Here is a 19,932-nt window from a genome sequence, read left to right as displayed (position 1 = left end):
TAGATAGCAAATAGAAAATCAGAGTCTCGGCATTACATCCAAAGATTCAACAGCAAGAAGACTAGACAATGCCCTACAGAACATCAAGAACTTGGAAAAGGAGAAAACAGGGAAACCTTACATTTGCAAAAGTGTTTTACAAAATTGCTACATCAAAGCTATAATAGGGGCTTTAGAAATTATTTGTCTGGGAGGAGGCTGAGCAGAGATGTGACCACAGATATAAACAGGGGAAGGATGAAAGGTGCAGCACACATGGCTGCCCTCGGTCTGATCTCTTTGTGCCTGCCTAGAATGCACAGCTTTTGCAAAGACACACACAGTCCAGGCACTGGGATTTTCCTCTTTATGAATGTATTATTACATTTTCCTACCTCTGTTTCTCTCCCCAGTAGCTGAAAGCTTTGCTTTCCCTCATTTCCTATCATAAAAGTAAATAATGTGTCTTGACTGTGAAACTTGAGCAGCTTGAAAATGGCATCCCACCAGAGCCTGTCTGCAGGCTTTCAGCTGCCACGTCTGAAGGTTTTGCTCTTTACTCAGCAAAGGACATTGAGAGAGACACATCTTTAAGAACTGCTACAGGCTCAAGTAGGGGGGAAGCACAGTAGTTCACTTTGTCCTTCCCTCTAACCTATTTAAGCTACAAAATTGTATTTGTACAGTACTTAGCCCCATGAGACTGAAGCCTTTGGGTACAAATGTAACTCATTTAAATGGTAATGTACAACAAAATGAGTGGCACCCTTCAAAACAAGGGGCATTTGTAAGCATATCTGTGCCAGGTGCTGACAAATGGAGTGTCATTGTTACAGACCCAGGGAAAGGTCTTGGTGAGCCAATATTTAAAAGTCAGTTTTTCCAGTCAAAGGCCAAACTCTGAAATGTCTGCTTGTTTCTCTACTGCCTGTGCCCTGGAGAACTGTGCCTGTCTCCCAGAGAGCAGCACATTAGGACTCTAAAGGTATTTCCCACACAAGGTCAGATCAATTAAAATGTGCTTTAAATAAAGTCACGTGAGCTGTGTCAAGAGCTCGGCAGCCCTGATTAGGTGCCTGACACTCTGAAGGGCAGAATCTAAGGCAATCCACTAACCTCGGGTAGGAGAGCCAGATGACAAGGAGGCATGAACCTGCTTTTTCACTGCGCTGGGACTGAAGGCTTTGATCCTTCTGGCCACATAATATTCCTATAAATCCAGTGATGCCAGAAGTTAACTAATAACCTGCTTCTTCCCCTGCTGAAGTCAACAGCAGAGATCCATTTAGTCTTGGTGAAAGACAGTGTTGTGCTTTCAAAAGTCAAGACAGGCTCTTTCAGCCATCCCAGAGAGACCAGGCATCACAGTGTGTGCTGCTGCCTTCCTTTGCCAGACCTGAATGGGAAGCTCCCATGGAAATGTTTATATTAAAGAAATGAGTGAAGAAAAACTTTTGGAGAGTAAAGCTGTACTGGAACACACCAGAACCTGGGTTGTCCACTTGGGAGACAAATGAACCAAACAAAAGCTGTCTCACAGAGACCTCCTTACCACCAAGATCTGAATAAGGTCCTCATCTCTATAGAATATATTAATATAAAAGTACAAGAAGTTACTTATGCTACAGCATGTGTCGATGCAAGTAGATAGAAGGCAGAAATGTTACCTGTATTTGCTGTATGAGCATCTCTTTACTGTTGGTCTCTCAATGAGATGTAGCCAAGTGACTGCTCCCTCTCATCTGGGAGTGACAGGAATATACCCAGGAATGCCCCATCTCAAGCTGCCTGCAACAGTCACAAGCAAAAGACATACAAAAGCAGTAAAATCAGGCCACTGAGGAAGTGTGCATCACCCAGAGTCCCTGTGTGGGTAGCTCTGAAGATTCCCCTCCTTTTACCCCTGTAGTCCTGCTACCCACTCCAGATTGTGGGGAGACTGTTGGAAAGGGAAACAATGAGTGAAACAATGGGCTCCTATGTAACCTGTCATAAGGTTACTGCTATGCCAAACACACCCCATCATCAGCCAGTTCCTCTGCAGGTCTGATAATAAATCTCTGTGAATATTTACACTGTCAAGAGTTATGTTTTATTCTATATATTCCACAAACAGATTTCAGCAAGTCAAATTCTGCATGAAGCCTTGAGACGGTACATAGGGGAGCAGCATGGGAGGCAGTTTCTGCTTTCTAATATACACTTATAATAACACTGCACATTGAGAGAATTAGTCGTTCCTTTCTCCCAAATACCAGTGATAAGTAAAATATTTGCAGCAGGATCTTCACCTGGTGAAAGTCAGCAAATCCCACTGAAGCACTGCTGAAGCAATTTACACCATCTGAAGCCCTGGAGGAAAAAAAAAAAAAAAAAAAAAGAAGAAGAAAAGAAAAAAAATCCAAGTCAATGGGATATAAGCCAAAATTGGAGTGTTTTGCTGGATACAAACCAGATTTAATTACTTGCTTAAACAGGTGCTTAAGTGCTCTAGAGAGTTGGGGCTCAAATATGGCACCAGGCACCATTTTTTATTTGTGTCCACTTCTGTCAGCTTGGACATCTGATACAGAGGTCATCTTATAGCTGACATGTTTGCCTTAAACCCTGCCTATAGCCACAATACAGAACAGCTGCCTGTGGCGTTAGGTTCCACACATAACTTTAAAAATAAAAGGCAAGTGACTGGAAAACGTGGGTTTATAACTAGAAACAGAATACATGGGTACCTTGAAATAGAAAGAAATGAAACACTTTCTGCATGCTGAGAAAAGACCAAATCATCTCCTATTTTTATTGCATTCTCTTTTAGTACTAACGTTTCAATACTGTAGTTAGAGCGTCCTACAAATGCCTTAGCTGGAACTGGTTAGACCACTGTAAGGGAAAAGGTTTTACACATACATGAAATGAGTTTTTGCCTACACACCACCTCATTTCTCTATAGGGAATCTGTATTTGTAATACCTGCATTCCCAAACACTTGTAGCAATGTAACAATGCCCCCATAGATGTACACTGCTTGGTACACAGTTAGCAACAGAACAGTTTACAGGAGTGGCTACTGACTCCTCCAACTCATCCATCCAACCACCAAACTCTGACAAGTTGAGTTGAACTCCCACCTCCCAGGAGTAGTTTTATATATTGGACCATGACCATTGGATTGGAAAAATGAAAAAGTAAGCTTGGAAACTATGTTCAGAATGCAAAGTTCTCCTCACTTTCCTGAGTCCCTGGTCACCAGGTAAGAATCCTGCTTTCTCACATGTTTTCTGGTCCAGTCCATGTATCTTCTCTTCCTGAAAGGTCCCTGATCTCATGACTGACGTGGTGGGGACTTCTCCTCTCCCTGCCCCTCAAATACAGGAAAGCTCACCTCTGACCTCCTGGTTAGTGAAATCTGGTGAGAGGTGGTGATTGAGGCAAAGCAAACTTATGTCCTGCTCCCTGAACTTAGGCTTATTTAGAGTCACCTTTACATTGGTTTAAAAAAAACAACAGCAGTCAATACATTTTTTCCTGTTGCTGGGCAATAAGCGTTATGTGAGCTGCTTGGTAGATTGGGCCCCCAAATGACCTCGACAGAGTTGCCTCAGCAAGGAAAAGGTGAGGGATTTCATGGGAAGACCTACAACCAGGGGAAAAGGAATTAAAGTGTGAATTAGACCTGAAATAGTAACTCTGGCAGTTCTCCCAACACCAGTGGGTTTCTAAGGTTTTATTTGATACCGTAACAAACCCAACAAGTTTTCTTCTTTAAGTGTGCAATTTAATAGCTCTTTTAAATCATTAAATCTCAATAGAAAATTAATGAAATAAAGCATTCAGCTTTATTTTGCAATTATCATTTGTAACCTTATACAATTAAGCCTTTTGCACAGTAGGCTTGAATCATAAACTAAGCATATATTGTATAAATTTTAACTGGACAGAACTGCAAAAGTAACCCTCAAAGAAAAGCAGTATTACAGGCTCTGAGGTCTTCAGATATGAAAGATAATTTACTATTCACAACAACCAATGAAGAACAGAATTTGCATAGGGAAAAGTCTGCTATTTCATCCATCAGTGCCTCATCTTATTTTGCATCTCAGGCTTTTTTTTTTTGTCCCCAGACCAGAGGCTAAATGCATTTAGTATGTATGCTATTGCCATGTTGACATGGAACCAAGCAGCTCTGAAATATCTCTTTTTGGTACTTTGTGGCAAACATAAGCACAGTTAGAAATTAAGGAGAAAGTAACAAAGGATGCAAGACTGATCAGCAAAGACTACATAGCAGGATATTTTTTTTTCTAATTGTCAGTTTTATAAAATGGGGGCTAGATGATCAGTGTCTTGATTTTTATTTCAGAGGATTATAATATTGCCAGAGTGGGGGAGAAACAACAAAGACCTTTGAGAAGAGGATGAAGTGGCTGGCAAATTAGACAAACAAAAACTCTTGTGTCCATTCAAGAGGGAGTTACAGGTTACCTTGAAAAGACCACAAGCTCAGCCCTGATGTGCCCAGAGCTCAGTGGCTGGTATAGGTCCACCCACCTTGCAGCATCACCGTTCAGATGTGCATCTCCAGAGAACTCGTGCAATGGCATCAGTGCAAACCCCAACACCACAGCTCAGAGCTCCCCAGTGATATATTCTCCTTTTGCCCTCTCATTTGGTGGTTTTCCCGTGTTGAGTAATACTCATCTCTCAGCTTGCTGTTGCTTTATTTTGATTGCACTTACATATATCCTTATATGTCCTTGCTCTGAAACAAACCTGTACTTTCTCACTGCATGGTTTTGATTCCATCTTTGGAAGAATAAACTTTCTGTACACACATAGAAAGTAAATATAGAAGGAATTTACAACTTAATAAATATATCTGGCATTCAAGGCTATCAGCAAGGCGATCCTCCAGAAATTCTAGATGCTGCATTTCCCTGCATACAACCCAAAGAAGAGCTAAATAGCAGTAAGCAAACGAGGTGCACACTTTTCCAGGGATAAATCACAGAGAGGTAAGCAAGAGCAGAGCATCCTTTGTAACCTATGCAAAGTCACAAAGATATTTAAGCATCAAACTCTTGCTCTCACTCACACATTTCTCCACCTGCAGAATGAAGAAAGCACTTCCCCCATCTCACAGGCCCTCTTGTGGGGGTAGCAAGCAGAACTTGGTGCTTGGATGCCATGCTGTTAGGGCTACATAAGGAGAGATAAAGAGATAAATTTCACACATTACAGACCCCTTTGGCCAAATAGCTGGAAAATACTCGAGATGGTGTCATTAGAAGTACTAGCTTTATGTTAAATCTGCCTGGAGTTACTTCAGCCACTATCAGTGGGAGATAAGGACCAGGCACGGCTACTGTCAAACCAGAGAGCAAATGCAGCAGTGTCAGAGAAAAATTAATGCAGTTGTTTGCTATGATGGACCTACAGGGCCCAGGGCTTGATTCCAGCTCCTGAAGTTTTCTTGTGATTTTAGACACATTTAATTGCTTTTTCTCATTAGGGAAAACAAGTAGGTGAGCCACAAGTCTTTGTTCCGTAAACTATGACATGCTAAGAGAATATAAGTATTATCATTGCTATTTATTTTACCCTTCAGTGTTTTAGTCTCTCTTTCCCAACTGGTTTATGATGACTAATGTCAAAACTCTTGTTCCCAGTTCTCTCTCTAGGGCAAAGACATAATATGACATTTAATACAGTGTACGACAGGCCCTCCTCTCCACTCCAAACATTAAAATAATGTACATAGCAAGAAGCAATCATTAACAATAGATGTATCTTTTATTCACAAATAAAAACTGAAGCAAGCTGTTATATTACATATTTGTACAAAGGATTTGAAAAAACCATAAAAAGGAAGATGATTACAAAATATGATTCATTATGAAATGTGGTATTACATACACTATTAAACCTTTTCAAAAGTATTTGTTTGGCAACCATTTATCAATAGTTTCCACACTTAAGTGGCCTCCTTCAAAAAAGCACAAATCTCATGCAGCATGTATAAACTTGATCCTGAGGGTTTGCCTTCCTTAGAAAAACTGTAAAAAGATATACTATTTGTCTTAAAAGTTCAAAATGCAAATGCTATCTTTATAGTCAAAACTATATAAAAATATGGACCTAACTTAACATTTACAAAAACTTTTTGTTCCTTTTTTTTGTTTGTTTTATGGTTTTGGTATTAAACAATTCTCAATTCCTGCAGTCAAGAGAGGAAAAAAGAAAACAAAACAAAAAAAAAAAAAGCACAGTGTCCTTTTTGTAGACTTTCCTCACATATAAGTTTATGACTCCAAAAAGACCAGGTCTAGTGGTAAGTGAGGTTAGTAACCAAGTAGGTAAGCTGTTAATATATATCTATATATGTATATATAAAATGGAAAACAAACATTTATTTTGATCTGAAAAAGTAATAATACAAAACCTGAAGGTAAAACAATCATCTCAAAATGCCATAATACACCTTTTCAATAGATAAATGTTCATAAAAATATCTTGAACCCTAACCAAGAAAACAATTATAATACAATTTTTATTCTGCTACATAAAACAGCTTTTCTATGAAACAAGAAGGCAAGTTCAGGTATGAAAACATAATTTACTTATTGCTTTTGCTACAATGTTGTTTGTTTTTTACATATAGTCATAAATACACTATACAGTATAAAATATTTCATAGGAATACATTTTGTGGTCTGCTTAGGTTTGCTGGCTTTAATTCTAGCACCAAATACCAAAATGAAAATCAAATTAAACTTTAAAGGCACTTCCATTGTGGGTTTGTTTGTTAATTAACATCTTGGTTTGTCCTAAATTTCTTTGCTTCCTACTCTGGTAGAAGCAATGCTTGATCCTACTTTTATCTTTGTACAGTTCAGGTCACGTTGAGGCACCAAATGATTTATGAACATTCCCATCCCTCAGCTGTTTCTTTCTCTTACAACATTCATTGATGCTTTTTAGTCTTCACCTCTTCACTTCCCAGCTACTCAATCTCTTTACTTCTCCATGTCGGACAATTCAGCTTCACTTCCTTCAGTCCCTTGGAAAACCTCTCTTCAAACCTCCACTTCCCTTACTCCATCTTGTGCATCTGTTATTCCAATATCAAAACATGTCACTATCATGATATGTGACTTGCACAAATTAACACACTGCTCCAGTTCCTCTGTCACTTGTTCCAGTGCCTCCAGGTACTCCTGTGACTCCTTATCAAGATCAGGATCCACTTCAACTGTCAGATAAAAAAAAATTAGTAAGTAAGAGAAACAGCTCATGGCAAAACATTATTCTAGCACAAGAGTGTGTATACACACAGAGCACAATTTTATTTCTCTTGAATTTTTTTTCACTTTGTTCAGCAGATGCACAAACTACCTTGAGGCTCCAGTTAAGCACAGCACACAGTCTGTGAACAGCCTCATGCCTCAGTTTCCTAGCTATAGAATGGATAGGGATTTTTTTTCCCTGGTCATTGGAAAGAACAAAAATAAAAAAGTTATACAAATATTTCATATTAACAAGCATCACACTGAATCTCTGCATTATTTTGACATTCTCTTCTGGTTGGTTTGGAGGGGGTTTTGTGTTCATTTCCTGTACTACTCAGCACTAAAAAAATTCCCTACCACAGAAATACAAATGGGTGTCACAGAGTATTTCAGGACTCAGTTCAGCAAAATATCTTAGCAAGTGCTTAACTTTTTCAATGGACTGCTCACATGCTAAGTATTTGCTACATGCTGATCATACTGCTGTTTTTGCAAAGTACTTACAGTCTTCTTTCCACTTATTTGGATCCATCATCAATCTGCACTTAGTCTCTTCCAACTCTTCCTTCAAAAATTCATGCTTTGCCTTCACTTCTCTGATGCGCTGCTGGCGCCTTTCTAGTATCTTCAGCTTGGTATGGAAATACATCAGACCCTTTTAAGACAGAGAGAGACCATTTCATGAATTTGCCTGTTATGAGCTGACTTCCAACAGTTTGACACAAATTGCTCCCAGCTCATTACTTGGAAGAGTTAGCAGGTGGTTTGTTCGCTTGGTTGTGAGGTTGGTGGGGGTTTTTGTTGGGTTGTTTGGGTTTTTTTTTATTTGAAGTGTATATTAATGGATTCTAATCTAGAGGAACAGCATGGTAACTCACTTGAGCATTCTTTGCACTTCTCTGAACTAGCAAACATTTCCAATACGTTCCAAAATTATTACTGCTTGTAAAGCTTTTTTTTTTTTTTCCCCAGTAGTGCAAATTATAAACACAGGCTAATAATAATGTGAAAGTTACATTCAATCCTAAAGCATATCGATTCTTATTTTCTTAAAAGCATTCCTACCTTCTCAACATCCTGGAAAGGCTATTATGAAAGAAATGGGAAAAAGGAATCAGAAAGAACATAGAATTCTGATCTCCAAAATAGAATTAGTTGGAAGTGCTTTCCAATTACAAGTAAATTAAACTCAGTGCATTCCTGATTTAATAGAATTCTGTAATTTACATAAAGAGTTAATGACCCTATAGTTGAGGGAGGCTGTAAGGTTCCATCAACCAGGCTAAGATTATAAAGTCTTCTCATAATGTATTCATTGGTAACTTCCATTTACACCATCAGTCATGTTAGACACAATTAATTTTAGACAGTAATAATTTTCACTTTCTGTGCCAAGCATACCCCAACATATGAATTGTAAAATTAATAATTATAGTGCTTTAATTGCAATCAATTTCCTGAACACCATTCCAGCATTCAAGCAAGGATTCTGCCTGTATACAATAATTTAAGTTGTCTACAGTTGTTGTAATATATGTGCTGACCTCAGTCTCTTCTTGTCTGTGTCGCTGTAATCGTTCTACATCATCTATCTCATAAACTTTAATTTCAAATGGCTCTTTCAAAGTGCCTGGCAAAGGTGGTAGATCAACCCACTGGCCAGTGACGCTGGGTTTTCTTCCGAGGGAGGCAGTATCTGGCAACGGAGCAGGAATCAGTCTACGACGCTGGAGACCTAAAATACAAAAGACAAGTCTTCCTTACTCTCTAGGAGACTATCAGACTGCAGAACATACCGCAGTCAATGAATTAAAGGAAGATCTAGATTCTCAGGATACTTAGGAAGAAATTCTTTTATTGATGTTTTCCTTTTCATATAATGCCCTGAGGCTGCTAATTGAGTTATCACCTTGACAAAGTATGTTCCACCTGGTTCAGGGATGGGAGTAACAGTAGTTCCTTGCCCAAAGCAGATGTCTGAACATCAGTTCTTTATTCTCTCCTTGCAAAAATATTTTGTCTGGATTAATTTCTCTTTGGTGAGCTACGGAGTTATTCATTAACTTGCAATGGAAATGAGATAGCGAGTAATTTCCAACCAATACTGATAATGGCAGAAGACTGGAAATCTCCTGCTCCATCTGTTAAAGCCAAGCAAGGCTATCTAAGATCCCTCTCATTGTGTTACCTCTTTGCGAAGAGCAAACAGTTCCCTCCAGAACTACTATCAATGTTTTAAGGTGCTAAATACCAGCAGTTTTCAAAGACTTTGTGGGACTAAGAGGCATTCAGAAGGCAGCAACCAACCAAGCTGCAACTTAAGCCACCTCTAACATTGAGGCCTGTCACCACCCATTTGCACCATCACTCAGAAAGTCAGAGCACAACAAACCTCACCAGTTCCCCATCAGGAGGGCTCCCAGATTTACTGACAAACAGCACTCTACCACCTTGATGCATCTCCTAGGGCTCAAGTTTCATGAAGCAGGGTCTGGCTTATGTCCTTCAAAACCACTAGCACTTTTGTATACAACAGCTGGTACTTTCTTGTCCAGCATTTTTTTGTCATTATAAGTCTCTCTTAAATCCCTAAAAGGCTGACCTTCACACTACATGTGTCAAGGGTGAGTGCATGCATAGAGCTGGTCAGGCAATACTAACAAGGCTGCAGACAAAGCCCTGGTAAATAGGAGGGCTGAAGGCCATCTGAAACAAGCTGAAATGTCACATGGTAGCAGTTAAGGATAAGCAGTTTTGGGTGACTGTTGACAAAAAATTTAGTGCCTAACTTCTTTTTCTTATTGAAAACCAACTCAGAGGAAGGAGTCTAATTTCTTCTGGTCTTCTTGCAAAAGGGAGCACATCAAACAGATGAGACAGGGTTGCTCAGAGGATTGCCAAAATAACTTCAGGGCTGAGAACTCTACAGGAGAGTTAAGTGCAAGGTAAGGCTGTCAGATAAACCACAAACTTCCACATGAAGTGGAGACAAAATCCCAGCAGGTACCACCAAACTCTTTTATTTGTTTTAAAGATAAACATCCCTAATTCTCAGTTGCATCCTTACTCATTTCTAAGTAACATGAACAATCACAACAAGAATGTTTTAGAACGGGGAAGACTTGATTCTACTTCTACAACACCTATCCATCATTCTCACAACCCCAGCTTATTTACCCTGCATCACCACTATAGCCCTGCCTACTGAAATCACACTCTGTAACTCTGTTCCTCTGACCACTTTGATGAAAGCAGGATCCCTCTGAAGACACCAAACAGATGCAGTCCAATAAATATACTAAGCAAACAAACTTCATATCCTTCCACTGCATCAGCCAAGGCCAACGTTATTCCTCCAAGGATGAAGTTAAAGGATAAGGGGATGAGGTTTCCAGTGAAATATTTGGGACTAGAATCTGTCCTAAAATTCAGAGACTGGATGACTCCAACAAAGTTTGGAGTAACATAAATTACTCCACAAATCTCCAACACTTTGCAAAGATTACATCAGACATTAGGCCAATTAGGTCTGCAGCAAATATTTCCTTTAAGAAATATTTCAATAACTTACTTGAAAACCTCATTTAATGTATAAAATACCTTATTGTCTCAAAGTCTACAGCACTCTAAAAAAGTAATGCATAAATTACTGATACAGAGCAACTTCAGTTGGGAAAAAAAATAGTTTGTCATTTTTAAAAACCTTATAAGCATTTCCTGGAGCAAAAACAAATACAAACCCATCATTGGGTAATGCCTTCTCAAAATACGTGCAGCTTATACAGCTGTTAATATTGATTTGTAGGAAAGGGTTAAAAGGTTCATATGCTACGGAGAAACAACTGCAGCGAATGTGGCACTAAGCTTCCAGAATGATTTACCACCTGCTGAAGTAACAGGGTTGCTTTGACCAGAAAGCACCATGAGATCTACATTAGTTTAACTCTTTTGGTTTTACTGCCAGAATTGAGCATTTTGGGTGCCTACAGGAATTGCAATAATCACCACTTTCCAACCAAAGCTCAGATTCAGCACATTGCTGATATTCCTACAATATTTCCAGTAGTCAGTATGCTTAGGTTGCTGGATGAGACTGCTGGTCATTAGCTACACGGCAATAATTGCCAATTCTTTACAATATTCTTTACAATGATACAGGATTTCAACCTAGATCAGTAAAAAATAATGTTGTAACAGCAGCCACGAGCCTGATTTTGAAGCTGGCTACAAGCAGCAGAACTTAACAGGAGCACCCCCTGAGAAAGCAATAAGGAAAGGCACTGGAGAGCAGGAAAGGGGACCTGGATCTCATACGCCCACTTCTGCATGGCATGGACATGTCTGCCTTGGCACAGTATGTGAGCCAGAGCCACCTCTTCTGAGCGACTCCCAGAGTAATTTTCTATTGCTTACGGTATCCACCTGAACACACCAAGATTGCTTTATAAAAACACTATTACAGTGCAACACAACAATTTTGCAGTTAGCTGGTAGCACTACCATAGGAGTCACTGCCTCTGACATACACACTCTTCTGCTCTAACCCTAAGTCTAACCTTTGGGTAATATAATGCACATTCAGCAATCCTCATTAATTAATAAACGCTCTTCTCCCCTCCAGGCCTATTCCCTTGTTTCCAAACAACTGTCCCAGCCCATCTCACCAAAATTCCTTCACAGATGCCTGACAGCAGGGCTCCTCTCCTCATCTGTCTTCCCTGACACTCACTCGATCCTCACAAAAACTCATCAGCACCTGCCCAGCACCCTCACTCTTCCCAACCCACCCTTAACGCTCTCCTATTTGGGGCCACCCTGGGTGTCACACTCGCTGCCCACCCTGCTGAGGGAGGAAGGACATCCCCCCGCCTGCCAGCAGCCATCTGCTGCCTCCTTCCTTGCAGTGAGGCTGTGGCGCCCCAGGGGGCCCAGCGGCCCTCCTGCCCTCACCACCCACAGCACCTGTGTCACACCTGCAGCTTTGAAGTGAAAATAAATGACAAGTAGCTGCTGTCACAGCAATACACATTCACACACAAGCGCAGGCAGGCAGTCCCCCTCCCTGCTTTGAGCTCTCCCTCTCCGTCAGAGACATCATTAAACCCCCCCATCCTCACGGACACAGTGGAGCACCAGTGGACACTTGGCCACCTGTGCCTTCATTTTGTACCTGTTGATCGTTTCTTGGGGGACTTGAGGCTCCTCATGCGGCCCGGCGACGACATCCCACTTTCACTCATGGAGTCGTGTGCCGAGGAGGCGCTGCCGGTGGCCTCGCTGTCCCGAATCATGCTCTCGTAGCCGCTGCTGCCCCCGCTGTGGTAGAACAGAGCCGTCCTCCCCATGGCTGGCGGCAGCTCCCCACTGAGGACGCTGCTGTTGTCACTGCCGTGCCCGCTGCTGTACCGCTGAGGCCGCCGGGGCGCCGTTATCTTGCTGTATGGAGACGGCAGCACAGGGATTGGCGACTTCTCATCGCTGAGGTTAATGCCGCTGTCATTGCCGCTGTCAGAGTCGGTGGAGCCTCGGAAGTGGCCCACCTTCCCAGAGCCACCCGACACCAGCTCGTTCACACGGCTGTTGGCAGCCCTTATGGCCTGCTTGGTACCCATGATGGTCCCCCGGCCCGGTTTGCCACTGATGGGCTGCATGGAGCGGGGGGCTGCCTTCCCGCCAGGGGCCATGGCAGAGCCCTTCCCTGCAGGCTGTGCCAGGGACTTCACAGAGGAACTGAGAGACTTTGACCCACTGGTGGAGAGGCTCCGGGTTTTATTCCCATTTGTTTGTACCTTCTGGTTAGCTGCAGGTTTTGCCTGGCTGTTTTTACCAGGTGAAGGGGCAGTGAAGGGAGGCGATAAACCCACACCGGAGACAACAGGGGGGACCCCCAGCCTAGGGACAGAGCGCCCTGACCGGCTGCTGCTGGCACTTCCATTCTCTCTTGCCACACTTGCTTTGGATCCGACCGATGTCAGACTGTCACACCTCTCCAGGGACATGTGGCTCCCATAACGGTGCACAGCTTCACTCTTTGATGCTTTCGCCTTTAAGCTGGATGTCATCTTGGGCAGAGAGTGGTCGCCCTTCAGATTCATTTTGCTGCTGGCACTTTCGCTGAAATAAGACCCAACTTTCAACCGTGAATCTGCTTCGTCTTCAGCCTTTGGTGTGGAAGCTCTGGAAAAGTCCAGGCTGGAGGCTTTTCCCCCACCATTACCCAGACCAACAGGTCTGTGCTCCAGGCTTGATTTGCGTACAGGAGGTGTTGGAGGTGTTGGCCCACCTGGCCTGGGCAACATGGTAGACTTCTGTGGTGCGCTCTTCTTTCCCAGTGACGACTTCAAGCTACCAGTGGCCAAGGGAGCATCAGAATTCCCTCGGGTCACAGCCTCTGACAAAGCACTGTTGCCATGCGACACTGGCATCACTCCCAGCGTGGTGGCTCCTCTCTTCAGCTGCGGTATCTTCATCGCAACTTCTGACTTCTTGGCAGCTCCGCTGCAGGATTTGCAGGCCATTTCACAACCATCCACAACCCTCTGCGAACAGGCAAGCATAGTCTGCGACTTCGTTGGCCTGGATGCTGCATCAAAATACTGGGCAGCTTTTCCTGGCTGCTTCTCAGTACCAAATGCGTGAGATTTTGGAGACAGCAGTGAGTCTGCAGGTTTTGCTTCCAACTGATAATCGGTGCGCAACAGCCAGGGATCTTCAAATATACCATGTGGATTCTGCAGCTCTCTATAACCAAGGACAGTATTATTGTGGATCGAAGACGAGGTAGTTTTTGTTTTCCGAGGAAGACTAGAATGTAGTGTTTCTATCACAGGCGTATCTCGAGAATTACTAAATTTTATTTTTATGGGCTGATCAGTGACACAAAAAGCACTTTTTATCTGAGATGCTTTGGTAGTTTCAGAGGTTTGTGGGCTTTTGCTGATGCCTGAGGACAGCTTGCTGGAACTCAAACTCTCACTCTCCAGTTCAGAGAAGCAAAATCCACTGTCATTGAGAGTGCTTTTCAGGGGGATGGAGAAATGTGACGAGTCCAAGTTGAATGGTTCCTCGGACTTATTACAGGTGTAAGATGACTGTGCTACAAAACTGTCACTAGACTGGGCTCCATCGCTTTCGATTGTACAGATGCTGACTTCACTAAGCCACGAACTGATGGAGGAACGTCTGCTGCTGGTAAAGGGATCCTTAGCAAAGGGCACAACAATGTCAATATTTACACCAGTAGAAGCCTCCTGTGAGGTATAAGCATCAAATTCATCATTTATGCTGCTGATAATACTGACTGGCCTTGAACCCGATGCAAGAGCCTGAAGGGAGCAGTCGCTGTTAAAGCTAATGATACTGGAAGGTCTTCCATTATCCATAATCCCACTAATGGATAGTTCTTCCACCACAGTGAAAACAAGCTCGTCCTCTCCATTCAGTTCAACTGGCTGCTGCAAAGTCACCGTGGTGGTTAATATATCCCGGTCAAAACATTTCCCTCTAAATGCTGACCTGAAGCTGTGTACCTCTATTGCACCTGACTGATTCTGGGCATTGCTACCAACCAGGAATGTGCTTCCTACTGGGTTTTGCTCAAGTTTGTTTCCCATCTGCTTGCTCATTCCCACAGGAGGAGTCCGAATTGCATTGCCATTGTCCAAATCCAAATCCTCAGCTTTGGAGCTTGGGATGTGCTCCTTCGGTTGTGGAGGTGGTGGTGCTGGGCTTGGCAAGGGTCTCTTCACATACAAGGACTTTTCCTTAATGACACATTCCGCTGTGGCCTTATTCTGCTCTGGATTCCTGGAAGGGCTACATTTTAAGGACTGCAGGGAATCGGTGATTGTCTCTCTCTCTCCCTCCAGTATCAAATCTATTATTTTGTTGTCAGCTCTGCTCTGTGGCTTGGAAAGCTCTGTTTTCAAGTGAGGTGTGCTCTTTTCATGACAATTGCCATTGCCACCCCTTGGTGCAACAGCCTGGAAAGGAAGGTTATGTCCTTTTTTGGGAGACGAAGTTTCTTGTGGTATTGGTTTCTTAAATCCTCCAGAAGGAGAAGATATTTTTTCCTTTATCAGCTTAGACTGTGCATTTTCTGTACCTCCAGGAACTGGACTACAATTGGACACAAGAGAGATTTCTCCACATGCAAATTTGATGGGTTCCTCACTTCCATCAATGCACTCTAGCCTTTCTTGCAGTTCAGCAAAAGTGTTGCATTTAAAATGGTCCTTGTCAGAACTCCTACCCATAGCAGAATTATCTTTACTTCTCTTCTTGTTTAAGGATGGGATTATGGGAACAAACTCTGGAGGACCTTCATTATCTGTCAATTCTCTGTCAGACAAAGCTGCACCATTGGGACCAACATAGATGACAGTATCACAAGACTGTTCACTGCTGGAGGAATAATCAGGATCACTAGATATACTCAGGACAGGAAGGTCAGGGTCAAGGGCAACGGTTCGTGGGTGGAATGGTCGCAAATGGGGTGGTCTTCGGACATGTCCTTCTTCACATGAACTCTCTCCTCCAGACGAGCTGGATGCATACTGCAAAGGACCAGTAAGGGAAAAGTTTTTAATTTATATATAAATATGTATATATGCACGTATAACTGATTAAAAGGTCAGGCTTGCTATATACTCTGTGTTTTGTGTATACTATCACAACTACATCTAGTGGAAAAATGTTAGAGTGTGCATTAAATTCACAAGGTCATGCGACATAGATTTAACTGATATAGCAGTAACATAAAGATCACACTTTTTCAAATAATTTCTATTAAATATTATGTATTGTATGTATTGTATTTCTCTCGGTTCCTTTCTTATTGCTTTTTAATTAATACAAATAGGGGTTTGTGAGATAGTTCCACATATAAACAAAGAAATATTAATTGTTTGGAACAAAAAGAAGGGAATTTCAGGATTAAGGACTAAGGGTGGGATGATGGCTCAATGCCAAGTCATTAGTTCCTCTCCTGAGCTTTTATGCATTTTGTATGACTTCCTACTGCTGAGAAATCCCATGATCCCCTACCAAGAGGTTAGGAAAACTCATTTTCAAATGAATTAATTTCTGCTTGTTTGTGAACCAACCTTGGATTTCTTCTTCCTCATTCTGTGGATTCGCGAGGCAAGCTGAATGGTGGTGAGAGTTTCTGCATAATTGGCTGGGGAGTCAGAAATATGTGCAATCATAGTAGTTCTGCAGTTGATGTTTCCAAGTGATTCCCTCAACAACATCGTCAACTTGTTGTCCCTGTGTAACAAATGAGAATACTAGGATAGTTTAAAGAAATCACAATCTTTTTTTTTCATACTTTTACACTTTTTTACACAGGATATATGCATGTAGGGTACACATATATAAGAAATATGCTCCTATTATTTGACCACACTTAAAACGTGTTTAAATGTGCACGTAAGAAAGATACCAATATTTGAATTATTTATCTGCCTCTGTATTTGCAGTATGATGAGTCATTTTGTAGCTTAGTTATCTCGGGTTTAGCTCATATTACTCAAAATGCTCATGGGTGCTGTATTTTTAGCCAAGCAGTTTTAGTACCTGGATAGCTAGGCTCCGTGAGCTCTATGCAAACAATTTTGACAATTAAAAAAAGTCAGCAGAAATAATAAGAGATCTCTAAGCAAATACAACAACTTTGATATCAGAAATATATTAATCAGTTCCACCCCAACTAATCTAGTTTCCATTCTGCCTGCTGTGTTCTTCTCTGACATAGCAAATGGGAAGCAGAATTTTTCTTTGAAAACCTTCCTGGTGATGTGAGTCCTCTGCCATGGACAGCAAAGCTCAAGACATACCTGTCAAGACAGGTGATATTTTGTCCTCCACTAGTGTCTGAGACATCTCTCCCCAGGGCTTCCTGGAGGCTGGTTCCTATTACCCCCTTGAGCTGGCCCAACACATGGGAACTACCACCCTGTCTGCTCACTAAACTATGGTAGGTGACAAAGTTGATGATCTGCCCTTCCCTGTTCAAACCCTCTAGCCCATTCACAAACCTAGCAACTAGCCTGAGGAAATTACTTTTCTCCTGAAGAAAAATAGGAAAGAACAGAAAGAACACCTGTTTGAGATGCAACACTAGATAAATATGTGCCGTTGTTATCAATCATCTCATTTCACAAAGTTAGAATGCATGAAGACACACAGCAATTAAATTTAAGGACTGAAGGCCAAGTTCTAGTAAGGGTATTTACAATGTGGCTGTTGTCTTTAAGCTGGGTTCCCCACAGGTGTGTTTGACATAATATTATTGTCAAATACACTGCACCTAAACGTCCTTCTATACTAACAAATAGGCAACATGGTGGTGGTCTTTTTTTAAACTGAACAGATGCATAATTCAAAATGGCACACAAATAACAACCTTTGATGACAACACTTGATAAACTCTCTAGTATTTTCTGAAATTTCAATAAAATGTTTAAATTTGAAGAAAAGGAGAGAAAATCCTATTAAACTTTGATGAAATTGTTCACTGATGTCCAGCTGGCTGAGATCAGTATAAATTTCAAACCCAAGAAACAAAAGAGGAGATGGAAGAAAACATTTTGGCCACTTTCCCCTGCTTTTTTCAACAATCGAACCTCCCCCCCCAAGCATTTTACCCACATTATATGCATATTCCAGCATGCATATAAGTTTTAGCCATGTAAATAAGAATTTCATATGACTATGTGACATTTTAAAAGTTGTGTGTATGTATATATAGACAGGTAAATGAATGGATGTGTGCACCTGTAATATGGAAGTGACCTTAAAAGAAGACAGACCCCTCTCTGACAGAACTTCACCTTAGGTGAAAAGTCAATTGTTGATGCAATTCATTGCTAAGGTAACACCAGCCACATATTTAAGACAATGCAGACAATAGTTCACTTACTTATATGGCACATGCTTAGCACCATTAATTAAGGCCAAAATTACATTGCCCAGGGCGGAGAGAGACAGACAGAGAGAGCCTCCCCCATCTCTGCTCTTGCTCAGCACTTTTTCACAGCTCCCCAGATCAATGAGATGCAAACGGCTGCGTCCTCCAGACACTAAAACAAAAAGAGGAAAACCAGTTGTACATCACGTTATTTCATGGACTCGAGCCAAACTTGGTATTCAAAATGTATTCAAATGAGAAAAACAATGAATACAGCATGGGATAATGACCAAATTAAATATTAATGGTAAGGAAACCAGATATTAGCCGCAACTGCTAAAGTTAAAGGTGACTTGCCTGGCTTGAGGGTTCAATTCAGTTGTTCTTTTTAAGTTTATTGCAAATTATTGTTTAAACTAACCCAAAACCACACTATTTAAAAATAAACAATATGGTAAGAAGATTCATACTTCCTCCTTTGCCACTCTTCTCCATGCGATACTGGTATATATGAAGAGTAAAGAGCATATGTGAATTCCTCCTATCTTCTTCCTCGCAGTCAGGTTTGCTGGTACTTCTGGCAGCAATTGCAGCATCAAGGAAAAAAGCAGCTTTCTCTGCTGTAGGAGCCCTTAACTCACTTTGGTTTTGAAGCTTGAATATAAACAAGAAAATTACTAATTAGCACAGGGGTATTTTTATTATTATTATTATTTTTGCTGAGCTGGCTTAAATCTCTAGGGCACTAAAGAAAACAAGTATGTACACCAAGGGAGAAGGGCTTATACATTGAAAGCAATAATTTTTTTTTTTACCGTCTTAAAAGGTGGCATAATTGTTGTTAGATAAAAGGAAATAAAAAGCAGAAGAAAGTCAGACTCAGAAAAAAAAAAAATCTATGTTGTGATATCCATTATACCTGGGTTCCACATATTGGATCTTCTCTCAGATAAACCCCAGGAGACTGGCCATCCTGAAGGCTGCCAGTGGCTACTTCAGCTAACAAATCCTTCAGGTTTTCATCTTTGCCACTGATCTCCACAGCAGATACTCTAATAGAGAAACGAGTCCCAGTTTTTTCTTTACGTTCGTTGATTAATTTGAAGAGCCAAGAAATTGCACACGGGATGATACCAAGGCTTTGCGTGGAGTTATCTTTCCCAATCATGGTAAAAGATTTTCCTACAATGAAAAGATAAACAAACTACATTTACCGTTCTTGTACAAAACAATGTCTCTTCAATATCACCACTGTACATTACATGCAATGCCATATGCACCACAGATAATGGGAAAGAACAGATGCAAAAATGCAAAGTATTTAATTAATAATCCATTGCTACTTATTCAATTAGTTTTGCAATTTTTGTAACTCAGACCTACAGCAAATTAATGTTAAAAACATCTCTGATCTTTTGATTTTCATCACAATGCACCTATATAAACTTACTCTTGAATAAGCTAATCTGATGCTACGTTTTACCTTTTCAAATTGCAATTTACAATCCCAGCGTAGAAATAAACCATGATAAGTTTGCAAAGCTAATTAAAAAGAAATTCTAATCTATTCATATACTCCAGGTTTATTGTTCCAGGAGCTGACAGCATGTAATTACCAGACTGACATAGTAATTAACTGTAACGAATTTGGGAGCTCACCAAGCTTGACATGACCAAAGCAAAATATGCAACCATCTGCACCATTCACAACAGACTGGATTACTTCTGCTACTGTTCCAGAGCATACCTCAGCCTGAAAGA

At 41.2% G+C, this 19,932-nt stretch overlaps 1 protein-coding gene across 1 annotated transcript in view; it reads right to left on the bottom strand.

Moving 5' to 3' along the window:
* Window positions 1–5,747: 5,747 nt before the first annotated feature.
* Window positions 5,748–19,932, bottom strand: part of KIF26A (kinesin family member 26A) — a 100,362-nt gene continuing 86,177 nt past the window's right edge. The window contains exons 7-15 of the mRNA XM_051621869.1: window positions 19,831–19,924; window positions 19,091–19,353; window positions 18,642–18,825; window positions 18,184–18,343; window positions 16,367–16,529; window positions 12,433–15,817; window positions 8,807–8,997; window positions 7,767–7,917; window positions 5,748–7,225 (exon numbers count right to left, since the gene is read on the bottom strand). Coding sequence (XP_051477829.1) covers window positions 7,050–7,225; window positions 7,767–7,917; window positions 8,807–8,997; window positions 12,433–15,817; window positions 16,367–16,529; window positions 18,184–18,343; window positions 18,642–18,825; window positions 19,091–19,353; window positions 19,831–19,924 — 4,767 coding nt within the window. The 3' untranslated portion in view covers window positions 5,748–7,049. The remainder of the gene's footprint in view (window positions 7,226–7,766; window positions 7,918–8,806; window positions 8,998–12,432; window positions 15,818–16,366; window positions 16,530–18,183; window positions 18,344–18,641; window positions 18,826–19,090; window positions 19,354–19,830; window positions 19,925–19,932) is intronic.

This window comes from Apus apus, chromosome 5 (genome assembly GCF_020740795.1).
Source record: "Apus apus isolate bApuApu2 chromosome 5, bApuApu2.pri.cur, whole genome shotgun sequence".
NCBI classification, from domain to species: domain Eukaryota; kingdom Metazoa; phylum Chordata; class Aves; order Apodiformes; family Apodidae; genus Apus; species Apus apus.
This window is presented reverse-complemented; position numbering and strand designations above follow the sequence as displayed.